The 25513-nt window shown below is 35.8% G+C and overlaps 1 protein-coding gene across 1 annotated transcript in view; it reads left to right on the top strand.

The window, feature by feature from the left end:
• BRWD1 (bromodomain and WD repeat domain containing 1) overlaps positions 1-25513 on the top strand; it is a 57450-nt gene that overhangs the window by 13430 nt on the left and 18507 nt on the right. Inside the window, exons 12-31 of the mRNA XM_065627287.1 lie at positions 151-191; positions 1718-1816; positions 2684-2834; positions 3423-3557; positions 4991-5119; positions 6431-6656; positions 7073-7252; positions 7966-8149; positions 8965-9055; positions 10025-10165; positions 13479-13564; positions 14521-14716; positions 15723-15839; positions 15948-16055; positions 16435-16559; positions 16651-16733; positions 17173-17284; positions 19899-19960; positions 23827-23982; positions 24261-24381. Of these exons, the coding sequence (XP_065483359.1) occupies positions 151-191; positions 1718-1816; positions 2684-2834; positions 3423-3557; positions 4991-5119; positions 6431-6656; positions 7073-7252; positions 7966-8149; positions 8965-9055; positions 10025-10165; positions 13479-13564; positions 14521-14716; positions 15723-15839; positions 15948-16055; positions 16435-16559; positions 16651-16733; positions 17173-17284; positions 19899-19960; positions 23827-23982; positions 24261-24381 (2543 nt within the window). The remainder of the gene's footprint in view (positions 1-150; positions 192-1717; positions 1817-2683; positions 2835-3422; positions 3558-4990; positions 5120-6430; positions 6657-7072; positions 7253-7965; positions 8150-8964; positions 9056-10024; positions 10166-13478; positions 13565-14520; positions 14717-15722; positions 15840-15947; positions 16056-16434; positions 16560-16650; positions 16734-17172; positions 17285-19898; positions 19961-23826; positions 23983-24260; positions 24382-25513) is intronic.

Consider the following 25513-nt stretch of genomic DNA (forward strand, 5'->3'; position numbering starts at 1 on the left):
TTGCTTTTTAAATACATTAGTGGTTAGTGAATTCTGAGACTTGGTTCGCCTTGCAGTTAAAACCGTTAAAAATTTGTTGTTTCGGATTTGTCGAAACCGTATTTCCTGTTTAAAAATATAATTTCTAACAAACTCTACCTTTTCTTGCAGGACAAAGTGGACAGCATTCAATTTTCTAACAGTGGTGATAGGTATGTTGAGAGATGCTCAATTGTGAACAAACAATACATTATTTCGGACTTTAGAATGTATTGTTTTTCTCACCTGGAGGTTTCTAGTAAGGAAATTCTCCTTATTTAGAACTCAAGGGGAAAATTTGGACTAATCCAGGAGAGCATAGCTAAGTTTCATCTGTCTGTCTCAGCTAGTAATCCTTGTTAGACAGTGTGTTTGGACAGACTGGATTTTAATTTACCTACAGGAATGTTACCACTTTTTAACATACTCGATGTATTTGTCCCTTCATAAACCTCCTCTTCCCCCTCCTTTCAGTTTGAGGAAGTATTGGATCAAAATAGGAAATGGGAAAATGCAATGCAAATGAATGGTCTAAAATAAGTTTTAATATTTTTCATTTTTTGTTCTAGCCTACTACTTTTTTTTTTAAGGAAATTTATTTAACAAAATTCTACAGTTGTTTGGGAGTGGGAGGATGTGAAGGGAAGCACTGTGTAAATTCCATTTGTAAAAATTCACTCCCCTTCCAGTAGAGAATGGAGTCACATTGATCTCTGACCTATCACTAATGAAGATGTGGATTTTAGCCTTCCGGGTAGACTTACATCTGCAACCATAAGTTGCAACTTTATTGGGTCCTTTCTTTTCTTGAAAGCCAAATAACTATGACTAAGAAAACTAATAATCTACATTCAGTTTGGAAGTTGCAGTTGTCTTGCTTTTAAATGCCTTTTTCTGCAGATATATGGGTCTTGGGGGCCATCATGCTGCACTGGTCTGTCCATGTTGCTTGCATTAATTGCTTCTCAAGGCAGTGCAAAAAAAGTCAATACAACTGCTCTTTTTGTTTGGTGACACTTTCTATGCACTATGTTTGAGATTTATAATTATTCTTAAGATGAATCATAGCAAACTAGAGCACAGTCTGGCATACAGATTTTTCCTGGGGGAGGTATGTCAACTGTCTTTCTCAGACTTGTGATTCATGGACTAGGGAGATTATCTTTGAGTATCTTAAAATGTTTTGGTTCCTCTCTTCAGGAATTTCCATTCTGCTGCATTGACAGTTCAGCAGTTCATGAAATGGAAGCCTGAACTGACGTGGTTTACACCTTGGTATCTTAAAGTAAACCACTGATGGTCTTCTCTTTTATGCATAATTGTGCATGGGAACCATCTCAGGTTTGCTGTGCTGATCCATTCTTGCCTCTACTTCAGTATCTGATACTCTGCAATTTTCGAATGGGTTACTGAAAATACTTAAAGTATTGTAATTTTGAAGGAGTTGAGGATGAAGTTGTGAACTGAGTTTAACTTTGGAATTTACTTCTCTGTTCTACTTGTTTTGACAACTTCATTCAGTTTTGTAGTTCAGAAAAACTCTTTCCTGGGCTTCTGGAAGGAAAGTTAACAGACAGGAAACTAAAGAATTCTCATGCACACATTGAATATTTCACTTCTGCCCATCTTTCATTGTAGTGTTTTAAATTGTGGTGGTGTAACTCTGAATATACTTTAAAGCAAATCCTTCTTCTTCAAGGTTCATAAGTGGCAGTAGAGATGGAACAGCTCGAATTTGGCATTTTGAGCAAGCAGAATGGAGGAGTATCTTGTTGGATATGTCTGATCGATTACCAGGGTAGGTGAAGCGTTGTCTTTTGTGGGTTTTTGTTGGTTTTTTGTGTCCACTTTTGTAGACACTAGGCAGGAATGAATTTGTAGGTGATTAAACGGTGGGGTGGTGGGGAGAGAACAAACACAAAAAATGAACCTTGGGTATACTAGTTTATTGGAGGGTGATTGCAAGCTCTTCTTTGATGCAGCCATGAAAAAAAAAAAAAGTGTTTTTACTAAGAAAGGAGGAGCTATTAATATCTGAGATTTGGCTGTGGTATCTTTCTGGGTTAGTATGTACAATGGTGTATAATTGAGAGAGAGTCTTTGCAAGAGAGGCTACTGGTTGATATGGAATATAGATAATGCTGCGTGAAGAAGTGTTTCAAAGAAAGCTTGTTCCTTTAGTTGACTAAGATGCTGAAAGGGAATGTTACAGTTTCCTATAAATGTATTTTGGGGAGAGAAACGAGGAAATAGATTGAGATTAATACAAAATATTATCTTTAATATATTTATGTTGGGAATTGGAAAAAAATGCTTAGTTAACGTAGAGGTTAGCTTCTGAAACAGTTTATTTTTAAAGGAATTACGTTACGACTCTTAATTGTAGAAGACTCCATGAAAAAAGAAAGCCTTTTTGCCTTACTTCTCAAATGGGAAAGAGGTTATCACGTCCTACGAAATACGTATGCTAGAAATCCAGATTTGCTTAATAGTTAATTGTACCAAAAAGAATCAAGTTTAAGGCCAAACGTTTCAAAACAAATTTAATTCTTAATTTCCCTTCTCTTGTCTGATTATTAACATGGGAAAACAGGTTATTTTTCTGTATTTTGAGATTGAAATGGGCTAATTAAAAATACCTCATGTCTCTTCAACTCTAAAATAGTGATACATGTTCAGAAGAAGACAAATTTATGAAGCCTAAAGTAACCATGATAGCTTGGAACCAAAATGATAACTATGTTGTTACGGCTGTGAATAATCATCTGCTGAAAGTTTGGAATTCCTGTACAGGGCAATTACTTCATGACTTGGTGGTATGTAATTTTACTTGCTTTTTGAAATACATAGTCTTCCGAAAATTGCAATGACATATGCCTGCTGAGTTTATAGTTAGATCTGATTTGTCTGGAAAGCTCTATATGAATGAAAAATCAAATGTAGTGTTTCTTGGTTTGTTTTTTTTTTTTTAACCAAAACTAGCCACTTCCTTGTGCATTTGAACTATCCTTTCCCTAGCTGCTGTGCTGAACTTGCCTATCCTATGGAATAAATAAGTTTTTCTGCAGTAACACACTTGTCCATTGAATAGTTCCCTGTCCTTTGGAAAAAACCCTCCATATTTCTAGAGTTCTTGTGTGAATCTAGAAAATTATTAAATTACAGTCTTTCTGACTGCCTGGGGTTTTCCCCTACTTCTGTGCCATGAGGAAGCAGTCCAGATAGATACACTCTGGAATTTGTAAAAATCCATGATTTTTGGAGGCAGCTTGTAGGGGTCTAATTTTCTAAGAGTCTGAGTGTGAGGAGATGATAGTACAGTGCTTTAGACTTTACTGTAAATATCCTCTTTATGTGGATTTATGTCCTCTTATTTGCACATGATGTGTAATTTTGAATTCTAGGGACATGCTGATGAAGTATTTGTCTTGGAGACCCATCCTTTTGATTCCAGGATAATGTTGTCTGCAGGTCATGATGGCAACATCTTTATATGGGACATTACCAAAGGCACGAAAACAAAGCATTATTTTAACATGGTAAGACCTTTTTTAAGTTCCATTTTTTCTCAACACACAGCAGTGTGTTCACATACTAGTTTAAGGAGTAATCACTAACATGCACATCCCCTGCACCTTTTTCTGTGAGGGAATAAAAAACAAACAAAAAAAAAACACAGCGCAAAAAACCATAAACAAACAAAACCCACCAAAAAACCCAAAATCAATAAAATTTTTGAGTTTGTTTTTTCTTTAGAGCTTTTACCTTTGAATTTCTTGATTATTGTACTGTAGGTGGAAAGTGACCAGGAGCCATTTTTAACAGTTTAATGTGGCAGCAAAGGATGGCTGGGATTGCCTCCCTTGTCTGCTCCCAGCTGCCCACTTCCATTCTGTGCCTTCAATCAAGTGCCTCTCACTGGACCTTTTACAAAGCTGAGTCAGTTCACTGATCTGCAGCAGTATTCCCCGCTTCCCTCCACTGCTGCTTTCCTGCAGGGCTTTCGAGTTGAAACCAGTCAGGGAGGTCTCAATAAGCTGAGACAAGGAAGATGAATTTTGAGAACTTGTGTTTGGATGTGAGGAATGTGAGACATGGGGGGAGGAGCGCATGAATTTACTTTCATCATAGTCAATGTCTGAGCTTTTTAGACTTCACGTGTTGATCAGGACTTCTCAGTCTGTGAGGTGTTGGGAGGAGTTGACACCAGGGCTTTTTGCACTCTTTGTTACTAAAGACCTTCTTGCGCGTCGTTCATAGTAACTGGTTTCCTTAATCGAGATCAGGTGCCATATAAAAGACTGAGAGGTCCCGTTTTAGACCATAATTTCAAGAGTGTTATTGACAAATAATTATATTCTCAAATGTCTTAAAAATGATAATGTTATTACCATAAGTATTAGTGGATCAGTGCGGTTCTTCTTGAGAGCTCCAATGGCATTTGCTCCATTTGAGAGTTTGTGATTAACACTTTAAAATAGGTTATTTTCTCTGAGACTTAAGTTATGATCCAATGTTCATAATAATTTTTTTTTTTTTTTTTCTGGATACACTCAGTAGCAAAGTGATTTTTTTTTTTCCTTAGTTTTAAGATTTCTTGTGCTTTTCTTGAAAGTGGTTTAACAAAATCAGTATATATTAGCTGCAATTTACCTTTAAGCAGTATACTACAAACTAAAAAGCCTCAAAAAGCTTTTTTTTTTTTTTTTTAAAAAAAAAATTTTTAACATTAACTTTCCATACCCTTTAATGCATCTTTTAAAATCGAGTGCATCTTATATAACTATATGGTTCGGGACTTAAACTCATTTGTCAAGGGGAAAAGAAATAAACTGAAGTAATTGTTTTTGCTTTGAGTTATTTGAGAGATGCATGACTGCTTTTGATAGAGTAATTAATTTTTGATGCTGCATTGTTGTTTGCTCAAAAAAAAAAAGGTCAAATAACGTTGAGCTTCTTTCCTTCAATCTAGATTGAAGGCCAAGGACATGGTGCTGTTTTTGATTGTAAATTTTCACCAGATGGGCAGCATTTTGCATGTACAGATTCTCATGGGCATCTATTGATATTTGGTTTTGGCTGTAGCAGGCCGTATGAAAAGGTAAGTAAGTTCAGCTTTTTATTGGAACTGTTTATTCAAGCTTCTCAAATTAGATTAGTTATATTCACTCCTCTAAAACATGGTACGTAAAAAAGAGTTTTGTATGGATGTGGGATCTAAATATAACAGGTTCCTTGATATCTGTGAGTTCTGCTGTGTGTATGGTCCTGACACAGCAGAGACAACCAATGTCTTAATGTTCCCTTGGGAGTAGCTCCCAAGAACTTTTCTGGAATACGTTTTCATTTTCCAGCCAGCTAATCTGCATGTTAATTGTTCAACCCCAAAATTATGTTTCTTTCTAATTTCTGAAAATAGCTTAATGTCTAAAGACTGGAATGTATCACAAAGTTTATTGCACTACTGCTTAATTAACAAAAAAGCAGGCTGTTTGTGTGTTAGGAATAATTTTCTGGTTTATTTCAATTATTAGAACTGGCAGGTCTTTAGACCTTTCCTTATTCAAACCCGAATATACTGTAGTAGTTTGTTTAAAATAAGCAAAAGTAAATATTGATCCAACTCTGTGGATTTTGAAAAGTTAGAAAAATGTGCATGGGATAAATGTTTTGCTTTTTTGAGCAGCCTGTTTCCTTTTTGTTTTGATAAATACATGTGTTTCTGTTTTTTCAAAATAGCTCTCAAAAGTGCAGTTCTGGCCTATGCCTATACTTTTCTTCACTTCCCCCTCAAATTTTTTAAAGTTGCAATGGTAATTCTATGTTTGTCGTTTTAAATATTTTTTTTTCTTGCTTTACATTCTTAGCTGAAATTGAAATTTATTCTCTTCATTTTGCTTACAATTTTTAGGAGCAAAGATTCTGACTGTGATCTAACACTTGTGTAACTGTCTCCCTTCAGCTGCATGGATTTAACAGACTGTTCGAGTTGCAGAAAAAAATTGTGGTGGACATTGCATGATTAAGAAAGAACTTTACTTTGAGACCTTAAGTTCAACTTCAGACAGTTATTTCCTTGCATAGAAGCCAAGGAAACTTTTCTTTATTATATGGAAAAAATAGAATGAGATGTAAAATGTTTTTAAAATTAAGTGTAAAGTAGTGTTTCTGCTTTAAGTTACCTCAGTTGTTTCCTAAAAGGATATTGTTGCCTGCAAAAGCACTCTCAAAAATGAGAGTACTGCAAGACCCCTACGGGTTAATTGTAGCTATGCATAACTTCATATTGGGAACTTGCCCTTTGTTTTACCTTTTAAGAGTTTAGATATTTTAGTGTCACTTGTTCTTCTCTGTTCTTTAGCATATTTGTTTTTTTTCAAATCGATAACATAAAAACTTCATTTCTTTCTAGATTCCTGATCAGATGTTCTTCCACACTGACTATCGGCCGCTTATTCGAGACTCAAACAATTATGTCCTAGATGAGCAGACTCAACAGGCTCCTCATCTTATGCCCCCTCCCTTCTTAGTAGATGTGGATGGAAACCCTCATCCAACAAAATATCAAAGATTGGTGCCAGGAAGAGAGAATTGTGCAGATGAACATTTGATTCCTCAACTTGGATATGTAGCAACAGGTAAGAACAGTGTTACTGAAGACCTACATCTAGAAGTTAGAATGGGAACAGAGTAGATAAGACATAGGTGACTTAAAAATTACTTTGTTTTCTCACATCCTTAAAGGTCCCACAGTTAATCTGATTTTAAACAAGAAAAAAACCCACAATTGATTGTTCAAATATGTATCTAAATTCTTCCAACTCGGGACATTCTATGATTTTCTGTGGGCACTAACATGAACAAACTGTGTGTGAGTTGTACACTCCATAAATGTCTCATTTGGAATAAGCAAGTCAAATCATTCCAAGAATGGATTTCATTGTGTTTAGTTGTAGAACATGTCTCTCTGTGATGTGAACAATGAGGTTAAATCATGTGCTATAGTCACTTTGTTAACTGAAGCCATTTGTTTTATTTGCATTACACTTGCAAGGTGATGGAGAAGTGGTTGAACAAGTTATAGGCCAACGGTCAGTTGATCAGGATGAACAAGGTGTGGAGCCCAGCATTCTTGATGGCATGATTAGACAATTACAACTACAACAAGATCAAAGAACTGGAGCCGATCAAGAATCAAGTGGTCCACAAAATGGGGAAGGAACACCTAGAAGAGGTGAGTACATGCTGATAATTGTTCTGTCTCAACTTTTGTTACGCTGTGTGTTACGCTGTGTGAACCTGTAAAACAGGTTTTACATTTAATGTTGTTTTGGGGGCTGAGATTCCTTTAACACAGTGATATCTGGTTAAGATTTTTTATTCATTAAAACATTGCTACGCTTGTGATTAAATTACAAAGATTTTTGCTTTTCCTTTTAAAGACCATTAATTGTATTTCTTGTAGAGTGCTACATATTTAATAACATATGTGGAGTGCTCAAACAACATTTATAGGAGCTACATTTGTTCTCCTCTAAAGTTTGCAAAATATATATTTTACCATTATTCAAACTGGGTTCCTCTCCCCCTTCTTTATGGATTTAAACTAGACACTCTTCTGATCTGTGTCCTTGTAGTTTTAATTATGTATGGTCAGCTCCAGGAAAAGTGCTTTGTAGAACCTTCACTATCCTCAGAGCTGCTGAAGTAGTTCAGAAAAACATCTCTGTCATGTTATACTTCCTTTCACTGTATCAAAATTGTAGAAGAAATAACCATTTAAAAAGTATATGTGTAATCTCACAATTTCCTGAAGGTGGTAAATAATCATATACTTACAATCATGCAGTTAAAAATATGTAGTGTGTTAATTTTTTATCTTTTAGTAAGAAGAAACAAGTTTCCAATTCTGTGCAGTCTGGGAAAAACGTTTTTGTATATTTTTAGCTTTTAGAAGGCCAAGTTTTGACATCCAGTCTCCTCCCAATATTGGTCTACGACGTAGTGGACAAGTCGAAGGCGTGCGCCAGATGCATCAGAATGCCCCACGAAGTCAGATGGCTACTGAACGAGATCTTCAGGCTTGGAGACGAAGAGTTGTTGTACCAGAAATACCACCGAGTTCACTCAGGTCTGTGGACAGCTTGCAGATACGACTGGAGAGAACACATCATGTTGTTTTTTCTAAGTCTAGTGCTATTAGACTGAGAGTAAAATAGATACGTGGTACAAATTGCAGTAGTGCAGTGTTATGGTCAGCTGTGCTTAAAAAGTTCTGCTTGTAAAGTCCATTCAACAAAAATAAATGGAAATTTCTCTAGTTTAATATATTCTCCCATATTTCAGTTATTTGAGTCATCTTAGAGGACAGCTGGATTGCCTAGAACCTTGCTTTTTCCAAAATAAAGAGATATAGGTTAAATTCATTTACATGAAAGAATTCAGAGAGATTGTGCTTTTCTGAGACCTTGTGGGGGTGATGCATTATGATGAGAAGCAGCACTGAGCACCTGAAATACTGAAACAGCTGTTCTCAAAAGTAGTATCAGTATGTATCTGTGAAAAGGAGAAGTAGTATCAATAGCTAAATATTTATTTTTAATGGTACAGCCATATATGCTGCCTCATCTCTGAAGTTTTTAAAAAACTTTCCTGGTGTTGGGAGGTAGAATGATTTGAAAGGGAAGAATGTGGATTAAAAATGGGGTTGAAAAAGTTTATTATATTCTGATATGTGCAAGGAAACTTTCTTAATATTCATCTTAGTCTATCTGGAAATGAGAGAACATGTGTTATAAGTGTTTGAGCAATAATAATGTCTGAAATTAATAATGTAATGGAATTAGGTTTTAGGGTTTTTTAGATCTTTTAAAGAGAATGGATCATTTAACTTTTCAGTATTGTCAAAATAGATGTAGAATTAGATTTTTCATTACTTTCTGGTAGGAAGCAGGAAGACTATCGAATTGCAAAAGGGGAAGAAGAGAGAGATCTTTATGCAACAGAGAAGAGAAAGTCATTCGAGTCATTGGAAAAGGTATGCAGCAGCTTCTAGGAAAATAGGCATTCTGTGCCCAGGGAAAAGGGATGGTTTAAAAAATGAAACCACACACATTTCTGAAGGTATGGTCTTCAAAGGATCCTACTGGTTCAGCTTCCACTTATTGCAGGATGAGGTTTTATTTCTTTTGTGAATACCTACTGGTTTTTGGTTTGTTGGGTGTTTTTTTTGGTTTTGTTTTTTTTTTTTTTCAATCTTGCCTCCTTCCATCTGTCGTATTTGGTAGTAATTTTTAAAGGCAGGCTTGACTTCAGGCCATTCTGGTTTTACCACAGTTCAAGTTTCAAAGACAGTTGTTGCAGGTCCTTGCTAAATTGTTGAGGTGTGTGGATGTTCAAGGTCCTGTATTTGAAGAATTATAGGCTATATTGCTATTCCCTTGCCATTTTACTTTAGATTACTATGTTTTGTGTATGAGGCAACTTTTTCAGACTTGCCCCATTTCGAATGATTTTTTCATTATCTGTTGCTGATTTTTATAAGATAGTGGCCCTGATTCACTGTGTCTTGCAGCACAAAACAATTTGATGCAAGAATTCTACTGTATGATCCCCTTAACTGGGGGGAGCTGAAGATTTCTGGTCGTCTCAGAATTGCACGCTGTAGGCAGTTAATGTCTTGATTCTGTAAACACTTATCGGGTAATGTGAATAGACCTGTCACATTAGTTTATACAGAGTAATTTCTTAGAATAACTACTAAATCTCGAATTGGGAACAGCAAATTTAAAACTATTGGCTTACAGGAAAATTATTTCTTATGAAAAGGAGTTTTGACGTGATCAGGCTGTGATGTGATGAGCCTGTTTCACTTTTTACATTCAACAGTGCTTTTAGCCACCCTTTCACCCCCATAAAATTTTGCTACATCTACATATATACTTTTATGTAACTTCCTTTTTTTTTTTTTTTTTTTTTTTTTTTTTTTACTTTCTGTATAAATTAGAGTGATTCTGAGTCTTCATTAATACAATCTAAGCGTAGACTATATAGACGGAAGTATGCCAGTTACCGAACACGGAATAACATTGAACAACTGGAGTCCTCTGATGATGAGAGAGATAACTGCTTTGACTTGATAGAGCAGGTGAGTTCTCTTCCAAGTTCTGTATTTTGAACTTGAGTTCTTCAGTAAGTGAAGTTTGATGTAAATTTGCCTTTTCTCTCTTAAACAAGCAAACAAAAAAACCACTCTGTTACCAGGGAAAGTATTTCTGTAAGAATCATTATTGTTAGCAGTTCTTAAACCTATTTATCTATTGTCTTAATAATGACTATCTTTCCTGTCATTTTATAAGTGGCTGAACTGGTTTTGCTGAGAGTCTTCTAAACTGAAGCCACAGCTCAAGGCACTGATGTACAGTGCTGAGGCTGATTGAAAGTGAAATCTGGCCTTCAGATGCGTTTTGCTGTTTCTCTGTGAAAACCTTCCAAATTTGTGTGCACATCAAACTGGAAATTTTGAAGGTTCTTTGTAAAGCATAGTTACAGTCTGGTAATCTGATTCTTCCACAGAGTCTGGTTATCCTGGCCGAGTCCTGGCTTGGAGTGAAACAGAACTTTTTGCTGTGGGTAGCAGGAGCTTTTGGCTGTAGTATTATCAGATGCTGTACATCAGTGGTAGGATTGTTTGGACTATAGTTTGTTACAGATGAGTGATTTAGGGTCCTGCTTGCAGCAGAGCAATGTTTAGATCACTTAAATAAAAGTGTGGCTTGAGTTTGATGGCAAGGTTCACTCTATTACTGCGTGGAAGAAACATGCCAAGCAGAATGAGGTGAAAGTTGCTTTAGACTGATTTGTGTGGGACAGAAGATGCAAAAGGGTAGAGGGAGGCCCTCCTGTTGAGTCATGAGGTTCAGAATGGACCCCTTTGCTTTCTAAACTTTTTCTCAGAAAGGAGCCTAGGTGTGGCTGGATCTAAACCTAGCCCTGGACTTGGTCAACAGTTCATGTCTAAGAGACACAAAGGGAAAACAAGTAAGGGATTATATGTGTTTATGGCCAAAAGATTATATAGTACATGTGATTCTTTATATCGCTTGGCTAGGATTTCGAAGTTCCATCATTCTGCATCTCAACGTTATTGGTCTCCAGAGGTCTGGTGCCAGGTCACTATGAAGTTAGAATCCTAGGTCTCTCGAGCAAACTTTTACACATAAAAGTTAATTGGCAATGAGGGTGGAATCCTAACTGTCTCGAAGAAAACTCTCAGGCATCAAAGTTCATAGAAAGAAATAATTGAAGGGTTAGCAGCAGGGTTGGCTCAAGCTGGGTGTTTTTGCAGAGATTCTGAGCTGAGGACAGAAGTCCCTGGCTAATTTATACCTTTGCAGACTATTTACCCACCCCTCACACGATGGTTCAGTCCAGCAGTGGTATTTGAGTCTGGGGTCTTCTTGCTTCTCATTTGATCCTTTCATCGTCTGGAGACAGGCCCTTGTTTTGTTTAGCTGCAGACATTGTTTATAGTCTGTAGCTGCTTCATGCTGGCTCTGAAGGTGTTATTTTGTTCAAATGAATCCTGTTTTGCTCAGCAAAGTGCAAAACAGACCTTATCTTGCAGGTGTTCATGATGTTCTTTAGCTGCTGTGTTGTCATTAAGTAGATGTAAGTTTGGTGAATGAGTGGAACTTTACAACATACAGTTTAAGATTTCAGCAAATTTGGCTAAGTAACATGAAACAGACAGTATATTAAAAATCACATGACCTTATAATTCTAAGTTATTAATTCTATTTAAAACACATTTACTTAAGCTAAATGATTAATATTAAACTTAAATTGGGCTCATCCAGTGATCTGTGATTAGTAAAAGATCATTGCCCTACAACCATGCTTGTCTAGCAGGAAGAGCTCACAGTAGCTCACCCAGGCTGTCATATTTATGGAATAAAGTGGTTGGCTCGTCGTCAAATTGCGCACGGTGGGAAAGGTCTGCACAAGACTCCTTGTACCCACACCTTGCTGGTGTCCAGTGTGCCGTTCTGCTTCCTTGTGGGTTTCCTAACAGTTTTTGGCTTGGCTGCAGCTCAGGCCTTTACCATCTTTGGAGTCTGGACCAAACTGCTGTTGGTTTGGTTGTGGGAGGAAGTAGGGTGCATCTGCCACACAGCTGTCTAGCCTTGTACACAAGGAAATAGTCTCAAACTGGGCAAGGGGGAAGAAGTGGAAGGAGTGGAGAAGGTTGGACTTGTCTCTTAGTTAAGGAAGAATGGTGAAGAAAAAAGGGAGATGTTCAGGAGATCAGATAATTTTGTAAGTAAGATGTAAAGATATTCTTTAGAAATGGACTCTTTTCTGCAAGCCTATTTATTAAGAATTTATGTGCGTTTAAAAACAATAAATCACTTAAATTTAATGAAAAGTTCAAGTTTTCCTAATTTTGGGAATACGATGGAAGGGGAGTTGACAAGAGACTTCTGGCACATGACAAATTCAAAGCACACAAAGTACAAATATACAGCGCACTGTTCTGTAAATACTACATATACTTAAATATTTTTGAAGAAGTGATGTTAAATCTAATAGTACTAAAACTAGTAATACTGTAAGAGGCCAAGCTTTGATATAACTTTTTGTTTGTTTGTTTTAATCCTACAAATGGTAAGATAAAAAAGAACTGACTTAGTGAGCATTGTCTGTCCTATACTCTATAGGAACAGGCCTTAGGGGCAAGACTATTAACTTTGTTATTCTGAAAATGACAATTGGTTGGACTAATTCAAACAGTATTGAACTTGAATTTGCAAGTTAAATCTTGTTTTCATGCTTTTTTTTCTGAATAACGTAACTTGAGACATGAGCATTGCATTGTACTTAGTCATTTCATTTGTGGAAAATACATTTAAAACATGAAGTTGATGCAAGTAAATTGTTGAACAACAATTGGGAAATTACTTAAGTTGTAATATATTTTGATGTATCTTGACTATTTAGTTTTGCATTTAAGTATATGCATGAATACACCCAGTTAGTGCTTTGGTCAATCACTTGATAGTAAAAATCAGAAAAAATTGCCTGATTCTACCTTGCATAAGAAATGAAATAAAAAAAAAACCAACATGGAAGTGCTATTCCTTTAACAGAATATAACCGTGCTGTGTGGAGAGGAGAGATATGACAGTTTTCCTTGATCTGTTCCTCTTGCAATCTTTAAATTCTCCCTTTGCATTCTAGTGAGATAGATTTTACTGTGTACTTTACATGACCTCATTACAGCATCATGAGTCTGGAATTTGAAGGAATTAGAATCGCCCGCCACTTTGTTCTGATAAAAGATGTGAACTTAGACTAGAAAGAACATAACTATCATATGGTAGAGGGATAGAGATGTTGCCACCGTTAAAATATGTGCTGTGAGAAAGTTTTGGATTGACTCTGCATATTTTTAAATTCAGGAAGCCAAAGAAAGTGAGGGCTCTGACTCATCTGATGAAGAGGAAGAGTGGAGAAGTGACAAGAAAAGCAACAGTAATAGTTCTAGGTAAAAGCAATCAAAAAACTCCCAGCTTTTACTGTAATGAGTTTTACTTGAATTTTCGCAAGTTAAAAGTTGTGTGGAAGTTCTATTGTGCTTCGTATGTAATAATGTTTTGTAGAGTACTGTACCAATGCATTGCATTTTTTTGTAGAGTACTGTACCATTTTTTTGTAGAGTACTGTACCAATGCATTGCATTTAACCAATGCATTCCATTTAACAAAAACATTTCTGTCCTTTAATGTAGTTTCAAATTCTTACTTTTTTGTTAGATGGCAAGGAGAAAGAAGATAGTCTGGAATGTTTTTTTATAGTGTGTTTTGTTCTGTAGCACTTTTGAGGAGTGGAGGGTTTTGGTTTGTTTGGTTTGAGTTTTTTAGTAATGCAGCAACAATCAGATGCTTGCTCTTACAAAAATACTTGGTTGAAAAAAAATTAATTTGATAATTTATGATTTTATTTAGAACTGAAGTTACAGACAATTTTTAATCACTCTACTGTGTTTTAGATATTCTTTCTAGAGCTCTGTAGTAGTAGAACTAAAAAATACTGAGAGAGAAAAATAGATATAAAAAAGAAAATGTGTACCTGTGAGATTTGTACAACTGTCTTTAAAGAATTTAAGTAGTGTTTGGATAGTGTGCTCTTTAGGAAGGGCTTTTAACTAGTCCAGAATTTCATTGCACAACTTTCTTGAATAAAATCACTGATTTTTTTGGAATTCTCCAGACCTGAGTTTTTTAAAAAACATGGTTTGAATTACTGTGTTCTCAAAATACTGTGTTAACCATCAAAGTGAAGTAATTGTTACAACAGGTCAAAGTAATTTTAGTTCTTTAGATAGTGCTTTTAAGAGCAATGTATATCTGCGGATATTTGTCTGAGAGAATTTAGCATTCTGAAATATTGACAACTTGGTTCTGCGTTTGCATTTTCCCTGACCCCATCTGCTATGGACAGTGATTCTTCAAGTAGGTACTCTGACTGGATCGCTGATTCAGGGATTAACCTACAACCTCCCATACGGACTTCACGACGGAAAGTGCTCAGATACTACAGTACTTCAGAAGATGAGATATCAGCAGAGAAAACATCTCCTCCAAAGAGAAGAAGAAGAAAAAGGAGAAAAAAGCCCAAACCAAAAAAGCAGGAGGAGGTATACAGTTAAATTCTTCTACTTATTCTAATAAATTTCTCTCCTAAGTTTTTAGACCTCTTCACTGGGAAACTCTAAGTAATTGTTATTGCCACTGGACAAGGAAATTGGTATCACTACGTATAGTGTGCGCTTAATTAATTTGACACCATTCCAAACGCAAGGTATCTTATGATTTGTATGGAAGAATCTGCATTCTAAGTCAAGTCATTTTCACTTTCAGATAAAAAGAGTTCTCAAGTTTTCTGCTATCAAAGGAGAAATGTGATTATTAAATAGCTGTACATAATATTAGACTAAAACCCTGTTAAACTGTCCCATTTTAAGTAACCTATCTTTTTGAAAACTTAGGGGCTACAGTCACTGTATTTATGGTGGCCATTTATAGTTGGGTTGAATTTTTAATTTTTTTTGTAAGTTATAGTAATTACTCTTTTTTTTACGTTACTGAAATTTTTAAGTTAACCTAGTAATTATCCTTTAGGTTACAATAGCTATTTGCTGTTTTCTGCTATAAAAGGGCAAACAAGTGGGGTTTTTTTATTAATGCTTGGAGTAATTTTGTTATGTTTTGCTCTCCATCCTTTCACTTCTTCCAGGTATTCTCAAAAGTATATTTTTAAAACTGTGTTAATATGGATATTTATTGTGCAATATCTCTCATAATTTTTAATCTTCAATTAATTCCTTGCAGTTTGATAGATTTTTAATTTGGTACTAAGAATGCCATCTAAATCATAAAAATTTGTTTCTCTGAAGACCTGCGTAATAGTAACCTTGCTCACTCAAATCTTCATATAGGGAAAGGAATGTTTAGTATTAGTACTACAAATAGTTACAGCTTAAGCAAAGCCGTGGAGGAATTTTGCTGATACGTTTTGGAAATGTACATTAGTCTTTTATACATTAAGCTTTTGTCTGCCAAATTAAAATTGAACGAGTTGTTCTGGTGTCGTGTCAGCAATATGTCCATTATATCTGATTTTGCTCTCTGTTAAATGTGAAGGCTAATGCTCCAACACAACCAGTAAACTTGGAATTGTCATATGACTGGCACCCTCCTGTTTGGATAACAGACACAGCTCTTCGAAGATCCCCTTTTGTTCCGCAGATGGGTGATGAGGTAGGAATATTGATTAAAATCTTTAAATGCTCATGTTAACTAACATTATTATAGTTTCTAAATACAGGAAAACATTTACTGTTTGAGTGTGTTTTGGGGTTTTTTTAGGTAATATATTTCCGACAAGGACATGAAGCTTACATCGAAGCAGTTAGAAGAAATAACATTTATGAACTGAATCCACACAAGGAGCCATGGAGAAAAGTAGTCCTTAGGGTATGTCTGCACTAAAGATAACTGCGGGTTCAATACCAGTAGTCTCTGAATGAAGAGTTGTGTTATGCTGTTTGCAAAACATTGATTTGTGAGGTTATGCCATTTCCCATAATGTTTCTTGTGGAAACAATAGGGGAAACTGTCTTCAGTTACCAGAGTATCTTCAGACTTACCTGTGGGAAGCCTGGAGTATTAAAAGCTGTGTTAAAGTTGCCAAGTCTGACAGACTATCCTCCATGGAAATCTCAAATACAGTTTCAATATTTTTGGCTTTTTAGATGTGGATACAATTCATGTGCCTGGTTAATTAGTTTCACATTAATGGTTTTGTGCATAGTCCAGAAGGTGGTAATTTATTTTGTTTATTCTTAATCTGTAGGATCAGGAATTGGTAAAAATTGTTGGAATCAGATATGAAGTTGGTCCTCCCACATTGTGTTGCCTCAAGCTTGCCTTTATAGATCATGCCACCGGAAAACATACAGACAAATCATTTTCCATCAGGTACGTGCATCTTTATTTTTCTGAAAAGTATTTAAAAATACGTTTCTTTTTCTAAGGCACACTCACGAAAGGGATTTTTTTTTTTGTCTAGATACCATGATATGCCAGATGTTATTGACTTCCTTATATTACGTCAGTTCTATGATGAAGCACGGCAAAGGAACTGGCAAGCTTGTAAGTGCGTTTTCTAAGTATTTGACTAAGTGATTTTGAAATCAGAAATTGTCCTTGGCTAATTGCTGAATATGCTAGATGCTACTTGCTTGTAACTTTGGAGGGCTCTCTGGTATGTAAGGTCCCTTTGCCCATTAGAAATTTGAGCCTACTAACTGCTGTGCTAAGCGTTTTGGAGGGATTACCATGGATCTAAGATACAGTCTTCAAAACATATACTGAGACTCTAGTGTTCCCTTATTTCATAGCTAAGTAGCAAACTTATTTAGATTTTAGCACTTTTATGTTTTTGGCATAGTAAGTTGTCTTTTATTGAATATCTGTGGATTTAGAACTTTAAACTGGAAGACATTGATCATAAGTTTTTCTACTAGTAGAAGCAGCATAACTACAATAACTTTTCTTAGTGGAATACCTGAGCAGACTTATTTTGCTTTAGCTGATAGATTCCGATCCATTATTGATGATGCATGGTGGTTTGGAACAGTGTTGGGTCAAGAACCGTATCAGCCTCAATATCCAGATAGTCACTTTCAGTGCTACAGTGTTAAGTAAGTATAAAAAGACTTGGCACTTCTAATGTTAGTTGTGTGGGTTTCCTCTTACAAAGCTGGCTTATTGGTATGAGAATGTATAAATTGTTAAAATTATTTTACTGGTTGTATTATCACATTTTAATGATTACAGGTTGCTAATCTAGCACAATGTGAATATGTAATAACTTGTGGCAACTTTTTAGTGGATAGTAATATGGTAAAAGAAGTTATTGACCTTTTTAACATTTATGAATCATCTTCTGTAAAGACTAGTGCTGAATTGCTTCCCATGAAGCAAGCAATGCAATTTCCAGTGTATGCTAATTACTTCTCTTAATTGATAATTGGTTTTGGATGGGGCATGCTGAATCTCTTCTGTTGTTGCTCAAATTGTGATCCTTATGCTTCAAGTTCTGGCACTTCTGTCTTTCACGTTATAGTCCACAGGAGAAAGTATACATATAAGATGATCTCATACTATCACTCGAGATTCCTGTAGAGAATGTTTTCAAATGTTGCTCTCTTCATGCTTGCCACATGAATGTGAGGAAAGAACTTGAGTCTCTTCACTACCTGGTAGTATTCTGCCATATTCCCTATTGTGTAGATCCCACTTGCAATTTCACCTTTTGATGTTCTCTTCGGGTGATATTTAGCTAGATAACTGTCGGGTAATACAACCCTGTGTTGCTTGTAACAGACAAATCCCTTTGACCAGTCTACTTGTTAGGAGATAATACTGCCTAGATGAAGGCAAATAATATCAAGTGCATTGTTTGAAACATGGCAAATTGAGCAAATCAAGGGTATTAGAGTAGAAAAAAACCCAACTACTTAAACAGGAAAGGCCAAGAACATCCAGGTCAAACTGGTAATAGGATGGTTGGACCCAGACCTTCTTTACATATTTTGAAAAATGACCACCTACTATTCTCTCGTGACAGTTTGACATTAGCGGTGTTTCTGTGCATCATCTTTCATATTGACAAAGAGGTCCTTCACATGAAGGAGAAAAAAGGTGAACAAAGATAACTCAGGACCTCAGTGTTCAGAATCAGGATATTGCCCTTGTCCTGCCCTGTCCAAGTAGTCTGGAATGGTTCTGGGATCTTGCTTGCTTTGGATCCCCCAGCAAGGGAGGACTGTAAGTAGAACAGTCAGTGAATACATAATATTCCTGTTCCTGTCATGACAAGAGATTCTTCCCATGTCTTTTACAGTATATTTGATATCCAGAGATTCATTGTTAGAGGGCTTTTTATTTTTTTCACTCAGAGGTTTTTGAAAATGTCACTTACGCCAAGGAAGGGAAGTATTTGTAGCTAACAGACAATTCTGTGAGACTACTAAGATTGTGTTACATATTTTGGTTCCTTGTCTTATTTACTTTACTTGTCATCTATCCTGTTGATTTTCCTTAGGGGGAAGGTGTAACTTCCAGATTGAAGTTCTTGCCTGTATGCTTTTGGCAAGTGATTTTTCACTTTTGCTTCTACAGCTACAATTAGAAAATTGGCACTCTTAATGTGCCATAAATAAAAGTGGCATCAACATTTTGTCTCTAGAACAGATCATCTGACCATAAGGGACTTTTCTGTGTTCTTAGCAGTGATAAAGCTAAGACTGTTCCACATAAAAAAAAAATCTGTCAGTGTGTGCAAATACTTGTTTTTTCTGACAGGAGCTTAATCACCCCCAGTGAGAAAGTACTAGCATGTTAAAAAAATTATTAGACAAAAATAAATAGATACTAAAGGAAATAGATTGGGGTGTGTTCACAAACATGCCTAGAGGAATACAATGATCATGAATACTGGAAGTACAAGTAGAACAGACTTGTACCAGGATCATACAGCCTCTGTAAACAGCATCTCCCAAGAATAATTTCAAAGATACAAATTACTGGTCTAGCTGGACCAGTAGAGCATTAAGCTGATCCACTCGGGTATTTCTTATCTTTGAAATACCAAAATGTCATTCAAAACATGTAAAAATCTGCCCGAAGTGGTAGGATTTGTAGGAATATCAAAATGATATTCACACCTAATAGTTAAGTATCAGAATGAATGTACAGATACACTATCCATGTCAGCTGTGTTTGGCTTTGCTTCCTCTTGGTCCTTAATTAACTTCAGTTTCTTCATTTTATACTTCCTTTTATCTTTGACTTAATGTGGTACGCCTTATAACATGAAATATTAATATACTAAATACCTCACTTCCTTCTTCTTAAACGTTCAATGGACTTGCACAACTACTGTTATGGTTTGCAGAAGAATCCTCTCTCCTGTATGTTTTCTCTCGTATCTTCCCCATGATGTGATCTCATTTTTCCATTGTCTTGATCTCATTGTCTTGATACAATATCTATAAAATCGATTTTTATATTGAGTAAGTTGCATATAGCCAAAATGAGGAGCACAAATATAATTTGAAATTCATTATGAAGAATGTTTCTTTTTGCACTCTGATAGCTGATTGCTAGCTAATACTTTTTGTTTATATGCATATTTATACAGTATATTTTATTAATACATAAAAATAGCTGTAATTTAAATACGCTTGGAGGGAATACTTCTGAATCAAAATAACTTTTTTTTTTTTTTTTTGTTTCAACTTTGTGAATCAGATGGGACAATGGTGAAATTGAAAAGCTTAGCCCATGGGACATGGAACCAGTTCCTGATAATGGTAGGTAGAAACTCATTTAATAAAACAGTTTCATGTGCTTCTCCCTCTTTCCAGTTCCGTTGTCTCATGCAGGTATTGGGCCTTAGACGATTCCTGTCTTTCTTGCAACTCTTTCCACTAAGTCATTTGAGTACACTATCCATTGTACGTATCTACTTAATGGGTGGAACTGATATGGTAATGGTTATCCTTTAAATTGCAGGGAATGTCAGCAGGGTGTTTTTGTGCGTTTAGGCAAGACAGTCCTTAAAGACAGTATAGCTTCAGATTTGGTGAAATACCTTGAATATACCTATATTTTTTCCCTTGGCATCTTCCAGAGCAATTTTGAAGGAAATACTTGAAATGTGTAGCTCTGGCTTATACAATAAAATTTGCTACTTAAAAATGTCAATGTTCAAAAACATCTCAAGTTTCAAAAAAAAAGTTTGTTGTAATACATTATAGTATAAAGGGATTGGGAAATAACATGTATAAAATTATTTCCAGCCAGCACATCCTTACTGCATGTAGTTTAAAACCAGCACTTTATAAAGTTTGCTGGTCAAATCCAAATTAACTATAAATGATACAGTTGGATTCCTGGTTTGTCTTACTCTATTTAGTTTTCCAGTGCTTGTCAGTACCAGCTGGGTGGAGGGAGGAAAGTTTGTGAAATACTGAGAGAGTAGTTGCTGAATAAGCTGTCAAAAAGATACTGAATTTCTTAATAATCTTTGCTAGGAGTTAGCTTGTTTCCCAGACACCAGAAAGGCTTATGCTATATTTTTATCTTAAATATGAGTATATCATACACATGTGGATGTTCTCAGTAGCCACCTGACTGTCTAAGCTTCAAAGTGTTAGTTGCCTGCTTGAGTCATATCTTGTGATGACAAATTCTGCAAAACAGTCTGAAATCAAAATGTGAAATTGAAATCTTTATACATTTTAGTTCATAGAAAAGAAGTAATTAGCAGGATTTTTGTTTCACACACACACAGATTTATTTGAAACATTCAATTTTCTCATCACCAACATCTGTCTCCTTCTAACATACAGAAGCTTTTCTTATTAATCATGAACTGGTTAATGCTTCCCATATATGTTACTGAGAGACAGTCATATTATTGTTAGAGCCTCACAAGCCTTACATGTGAACTTAAGTTAGGATTTATTTTAACAGGACAAACTGTATCAATTTATTCTGAATGTTGTATAATATGGTTTAAGATGCTGTTTATATCAGTGTATTAGTTACCACTTCTTCCTCCTATGGAATGAAATATAAAGAGTTGTGTTCTTGACCACTTTAGTTTGACAGCATAAAGGAACTAGAATTCTTGAAATTGCTACACTGGCAGCGTAATGACAGAGACATCCTGCAGATGCTAGTTTAAATCTGGGTAGAATTACATATGTAAGTTATCATTTATTGGCTATATCAGAGGAAAATTGTAACTTCTTTCTTTGATCTAGTGAGTTGTTACTTTGCTGTAAGAGCTTAAGGTTTGATCGATATGAGGAGCTACAACTTTACCATAGAAAAACTTGGACACACAAAAAAGGCAAGCTAAAAGCTAGTGTGTCTGTTGTGGATAAGGACAAAGAATTGAGAACAACGTCCTCTGAACAGGTGAAGGATACAGCAGCCACTAGGCTAGAGGAAGAACAAAATTTATCTTAAGGCAATCCGGAACTCCTTATTTGCTTCTTTCCAGGGAGAAACTGGCACTCTGTAGGGAAGAAAAGCTCTTACAGAAAGGTTTTGTGCATTTCTACAGAGTATTATTATATTAGCAATATAGTATAAAACAGGTTAAACTCCCTCTACTTTGCTTTCTCTTCCTTTCTTCAATTGAATGACTTAAAAATCAAATTGAAATTGTATCTCACGTTTGTCACTATTCTCTCAAAATATTTCTCCGTTCAGTTGACTAAGATAGATGTATGGGAGAAAGAACAGCACTGAAGGTTGTACTAACTAGCAGGTTGCAACCTTAATTTGTTACCTTTTGTATCCAGCAAGCCTGAGTTTTGTCTCATGATTATCAGGATACAGTGTCAGATGTCAAACTCTTGCCTTGTCAGGGACAATGCTGTGAAGACCAGGAAAAGCTGGTGCATATAGATGTGGAAGTTCAGTTTTCAGCAGCATGCTTACTAAATCACTATTGGTGTGAACTGGGTGTTGTATGTATGAACTGTCTATACCTGTACTGTAAGCACTGCAGCCCTCCTTCTGGGGGTTCAGCTTTCTGTGACCCATTCACTCCTGAAGATTAGACCAGGTGGTCATTATATATATGTATAACATGCCAGGAGTTATGTCAAGTCTTCTGTGTCACATGTACCAGGGTGCTGCAAAGAAAACAAAGCAGAGATCTTTGCGTGCATGTTGAGAAGGACAGAGTTTTGTTTGTTTTAGTCTGTCATTCTGCTTTAGTTGTTACTCCTGCAGGAGAAAATCCCTCTTGAGCGCTTATGCAATGGAGTACCAGATACCATGTGAGTTCTTCTTGACGCAACCCTGTGTAAGTGTAGAAGCATTACTTGTGCTTTCTCTTAGTGTTGTCTTCAGGAAGTTTGGTTACAGAATTTGTTTTGGCTTAAAGATGAGTTAGAAGGATCATCTAAGTGAGTCACCTCTGCCCCTTCAGCTTTCCATAGTACCTTTTTTTTTTTTTTTACCTGCTTCTTGAAGAGCTGCTTCATCTTTAGTATTATTTCAGTGGATAGCAAATACTGTTGGGCTTTGCCAATGCAATAGTGAACAGAGAACAAGAAATTATTTCGGTTTATTAAGGCTAACTCTGTTCAGCTGAAGGAAAAAGTAGTTTTCTCAAAAGATCCCTCACTAAAGCTTGGGTTTTTTTCTGTACAGTAGTTGTAGCTGAAATGTATTAAGAATTTGTATGCAGCATATTCATGGATCCTATCCTTTTTCTTGCTTTCATTTTTAATGGACAGACTCTTGGATGCTAATGGAAGTTCTTCCTGTTAATATCTAGCTATAACCCTGCACTCTTTATACTGTTGAATTTTATCTGCTAATAAAAAATAATTTAATCTGCTAATTCCCGTTGTCCTAATCAGTACAAAGAAGTGATGTTGCCTACCTACAGTGTCTGATCAGGAACCTTCACATGGTTGTTCCTTTTCAAGTGCACAAATGAAATTAAGAACTTAGCTTTTCAAAAACAATGAAAGTGCAGAAACTGCAGATGTACTAAAACCAGCTTGTGGAGTCAAGGGGGAAAGGCATCCAGGGATGATACATTATCTACTCAGTCATTCTACATTAGCCACATTGTGTTAGTCTTTAGAGGGATGACTCCTTCCCAGAACCATAAATCACAGCTTCATATTTCTGCTAGTTCTTACTGCTTTGAAATTATTAATGTGCCGTGTTCAAAAGAAATATTTTTTTAAATGTCCAAAAGATCACAGTTGTTAATATCAGGAAGGATGTGACAAAGTATATTGCCTATCTTGCACATATTTAAAGTTCGAGGGCACAAATTGACTCATTAAAGTAAGTTATGATCCTGTGAAGTTTAGGGCATGCATTTAAAACAAAAGCATATAAACAACTCTTCTGAGTTCAAGTCCTCTTCAAGTCTAGTGCTTAAATGAAGAGAGGAAAGAGTCTTCTGGAGATCCAGAACTGAAAAAAAAAAAGGCACGTAAAGGATATCTTTGCTGTTGTAGGCCTTCGGTGTACTTATTTTTCCTATGGTCTTAGCATCAATCTCGACTTTAAGACAAGATTTTTTTTTTGTCAGTTATGAGCATATGAGTATTTAATAAACATCAGTACTAAACAGTTTACCTAGTTGGTTTGTGTTCTAACTTCCTACCCTATCCTATTTGCTATCACTCTTCAGTTGATCAGCCTGAAGAATTAGGAGCTAGTGTTTCTGTAACTTTCGAAGAGGTGGAGAAGCTACTGTACAAACCCCAAGAAGGCGAGTGGGGGATGAGATCTCGTGATGAAGCATGCGAGCGGATTATCCGTGGCATTGATCAGCTTCTGACTCTTGGTAAGCATGTCATCTAAGCTTTAGGTAGTTTTCTCCTCACATTATGTTTATAAGCAGGTCCCTGGAATATCCATGGCATCCTTTAAAAATTCCCTACCATAAAGTACTGTGAATGTTCATATATGTTTATGTACAGTTCTTTGTTTGTCTATACTGAGATTTTTATATTTCTATACACCACTGGTTTTATCAATAATATACATAGCAATTGAACACCTGGCTCAATTGTCATATGCCTACAAGTCTTGAAATAGTTTAATCTTGCTATTTCTTAACAGACATTTCAGCAGCTTTTGCTGGTCCAGTTGACCTGTGTACATATCCCAAGTACTGTACCGTGATTGCTTATCCAACAGACCTGAACACTATTCGGACAAGACTGGCTAACCGATTTTACAGGTTAGTACTAGCAGTAGAAACACGGGAGAGTTTGGCCTAAAGTTTGCCTGTTTTGAGAAGATCTGAACTTTTTTTAGTAAGAAGAGCAATTAACCTTTTTAAAAACATTCTGAAAACTGATAGTCCAGTACCTGAATTCAACATTACTAGTTTTTGTAGCAGGGCTCTGATGCCTGTTAACTGCAACATTATTAAATTTCTTAGATCTTAAGGAAATTGATTTCAGCCTGTATAGGTACCGTTTTTAGAGTAACAATGAACACTGACATTCTTTCTTTGAGAAATTTGCTATTTGAAAACAGCAAATATTAAAAAAAAAGAAATTCCTTCAATCCTGAAGACTTTATTAAGATTTCAAAGTGCTGTACTTCAGTTACTTTGAACTTGAAGAGGGTTAAGCTCTTAAGCACGTATTACTTTCAGAAATTGGCTTAAACACGGAGGTGAAATGTTAAATATTATCACAGGGGTTTTAAATGATAAAAACTTACAGTAGAGAAAGAGGGAAGAAATTGAACTGTAGTGATGATAAAGTTCTGATTTGCTGGATGTGCTGGGTATCCATAGCTCAGAAGAAACTAAAGTATGTTCTTCATCTGGACTTACCTTCAGTGTGCCTGTAAATACCGTGAAGAGACACAAATAGCTTTTTTTCCTACGTTAAGACTGAAATAATGTCTTGGGAAATAGTCTGAAATTCTGTAGGTGAAGGGCTGCAAACTTGGGGTGTCTCTGCTTCACGGTTATAAGGAATTGGAAAAATGAATCATAAAAATGAAATTATATAGTTGTGCTAGCTCATTTCTATCAAGTTACAATTTTAATTTGTAGCAGTTTCTACAAATCTGTCATCTTAGAGAGGATACTGCTTTGACTGGTCAGTTGGCCTCAAAGCAAGGTATTTGAGGGGAGACAGAACAGAACATCATAGCCAAGATGTCTTTAAAAAAGTAACTAGACTGATTTTCTTGTCACTCTCTTTTAATTGCTTGTGCTTTGTGTTTTTAGTTAAGAATTACCAAGATACTACACAACTTGTGTTCCATTTGACAGGGCTTTGTGACAAGCAACATCTGAGGTTTCCAGAATAAATGTTATAATTTAGAGTGATGGTTAAATAGTACTTTTTCCC

The sequence above is a fragment of the Caloenas nicobarica genome, chromosome 1 (genome assembly GCF_036013445.1).
Source record: "Caloenas nicobarica isolate bCalNic1 chromosome 1, bCalNic1.hap1, whole genome shotgun sequence".
NCBI lineage: Eukaryota > Metazoa > Chordata > Aves > Columbiformes > Columbidae > Caloenas > Caloenas nicobarica.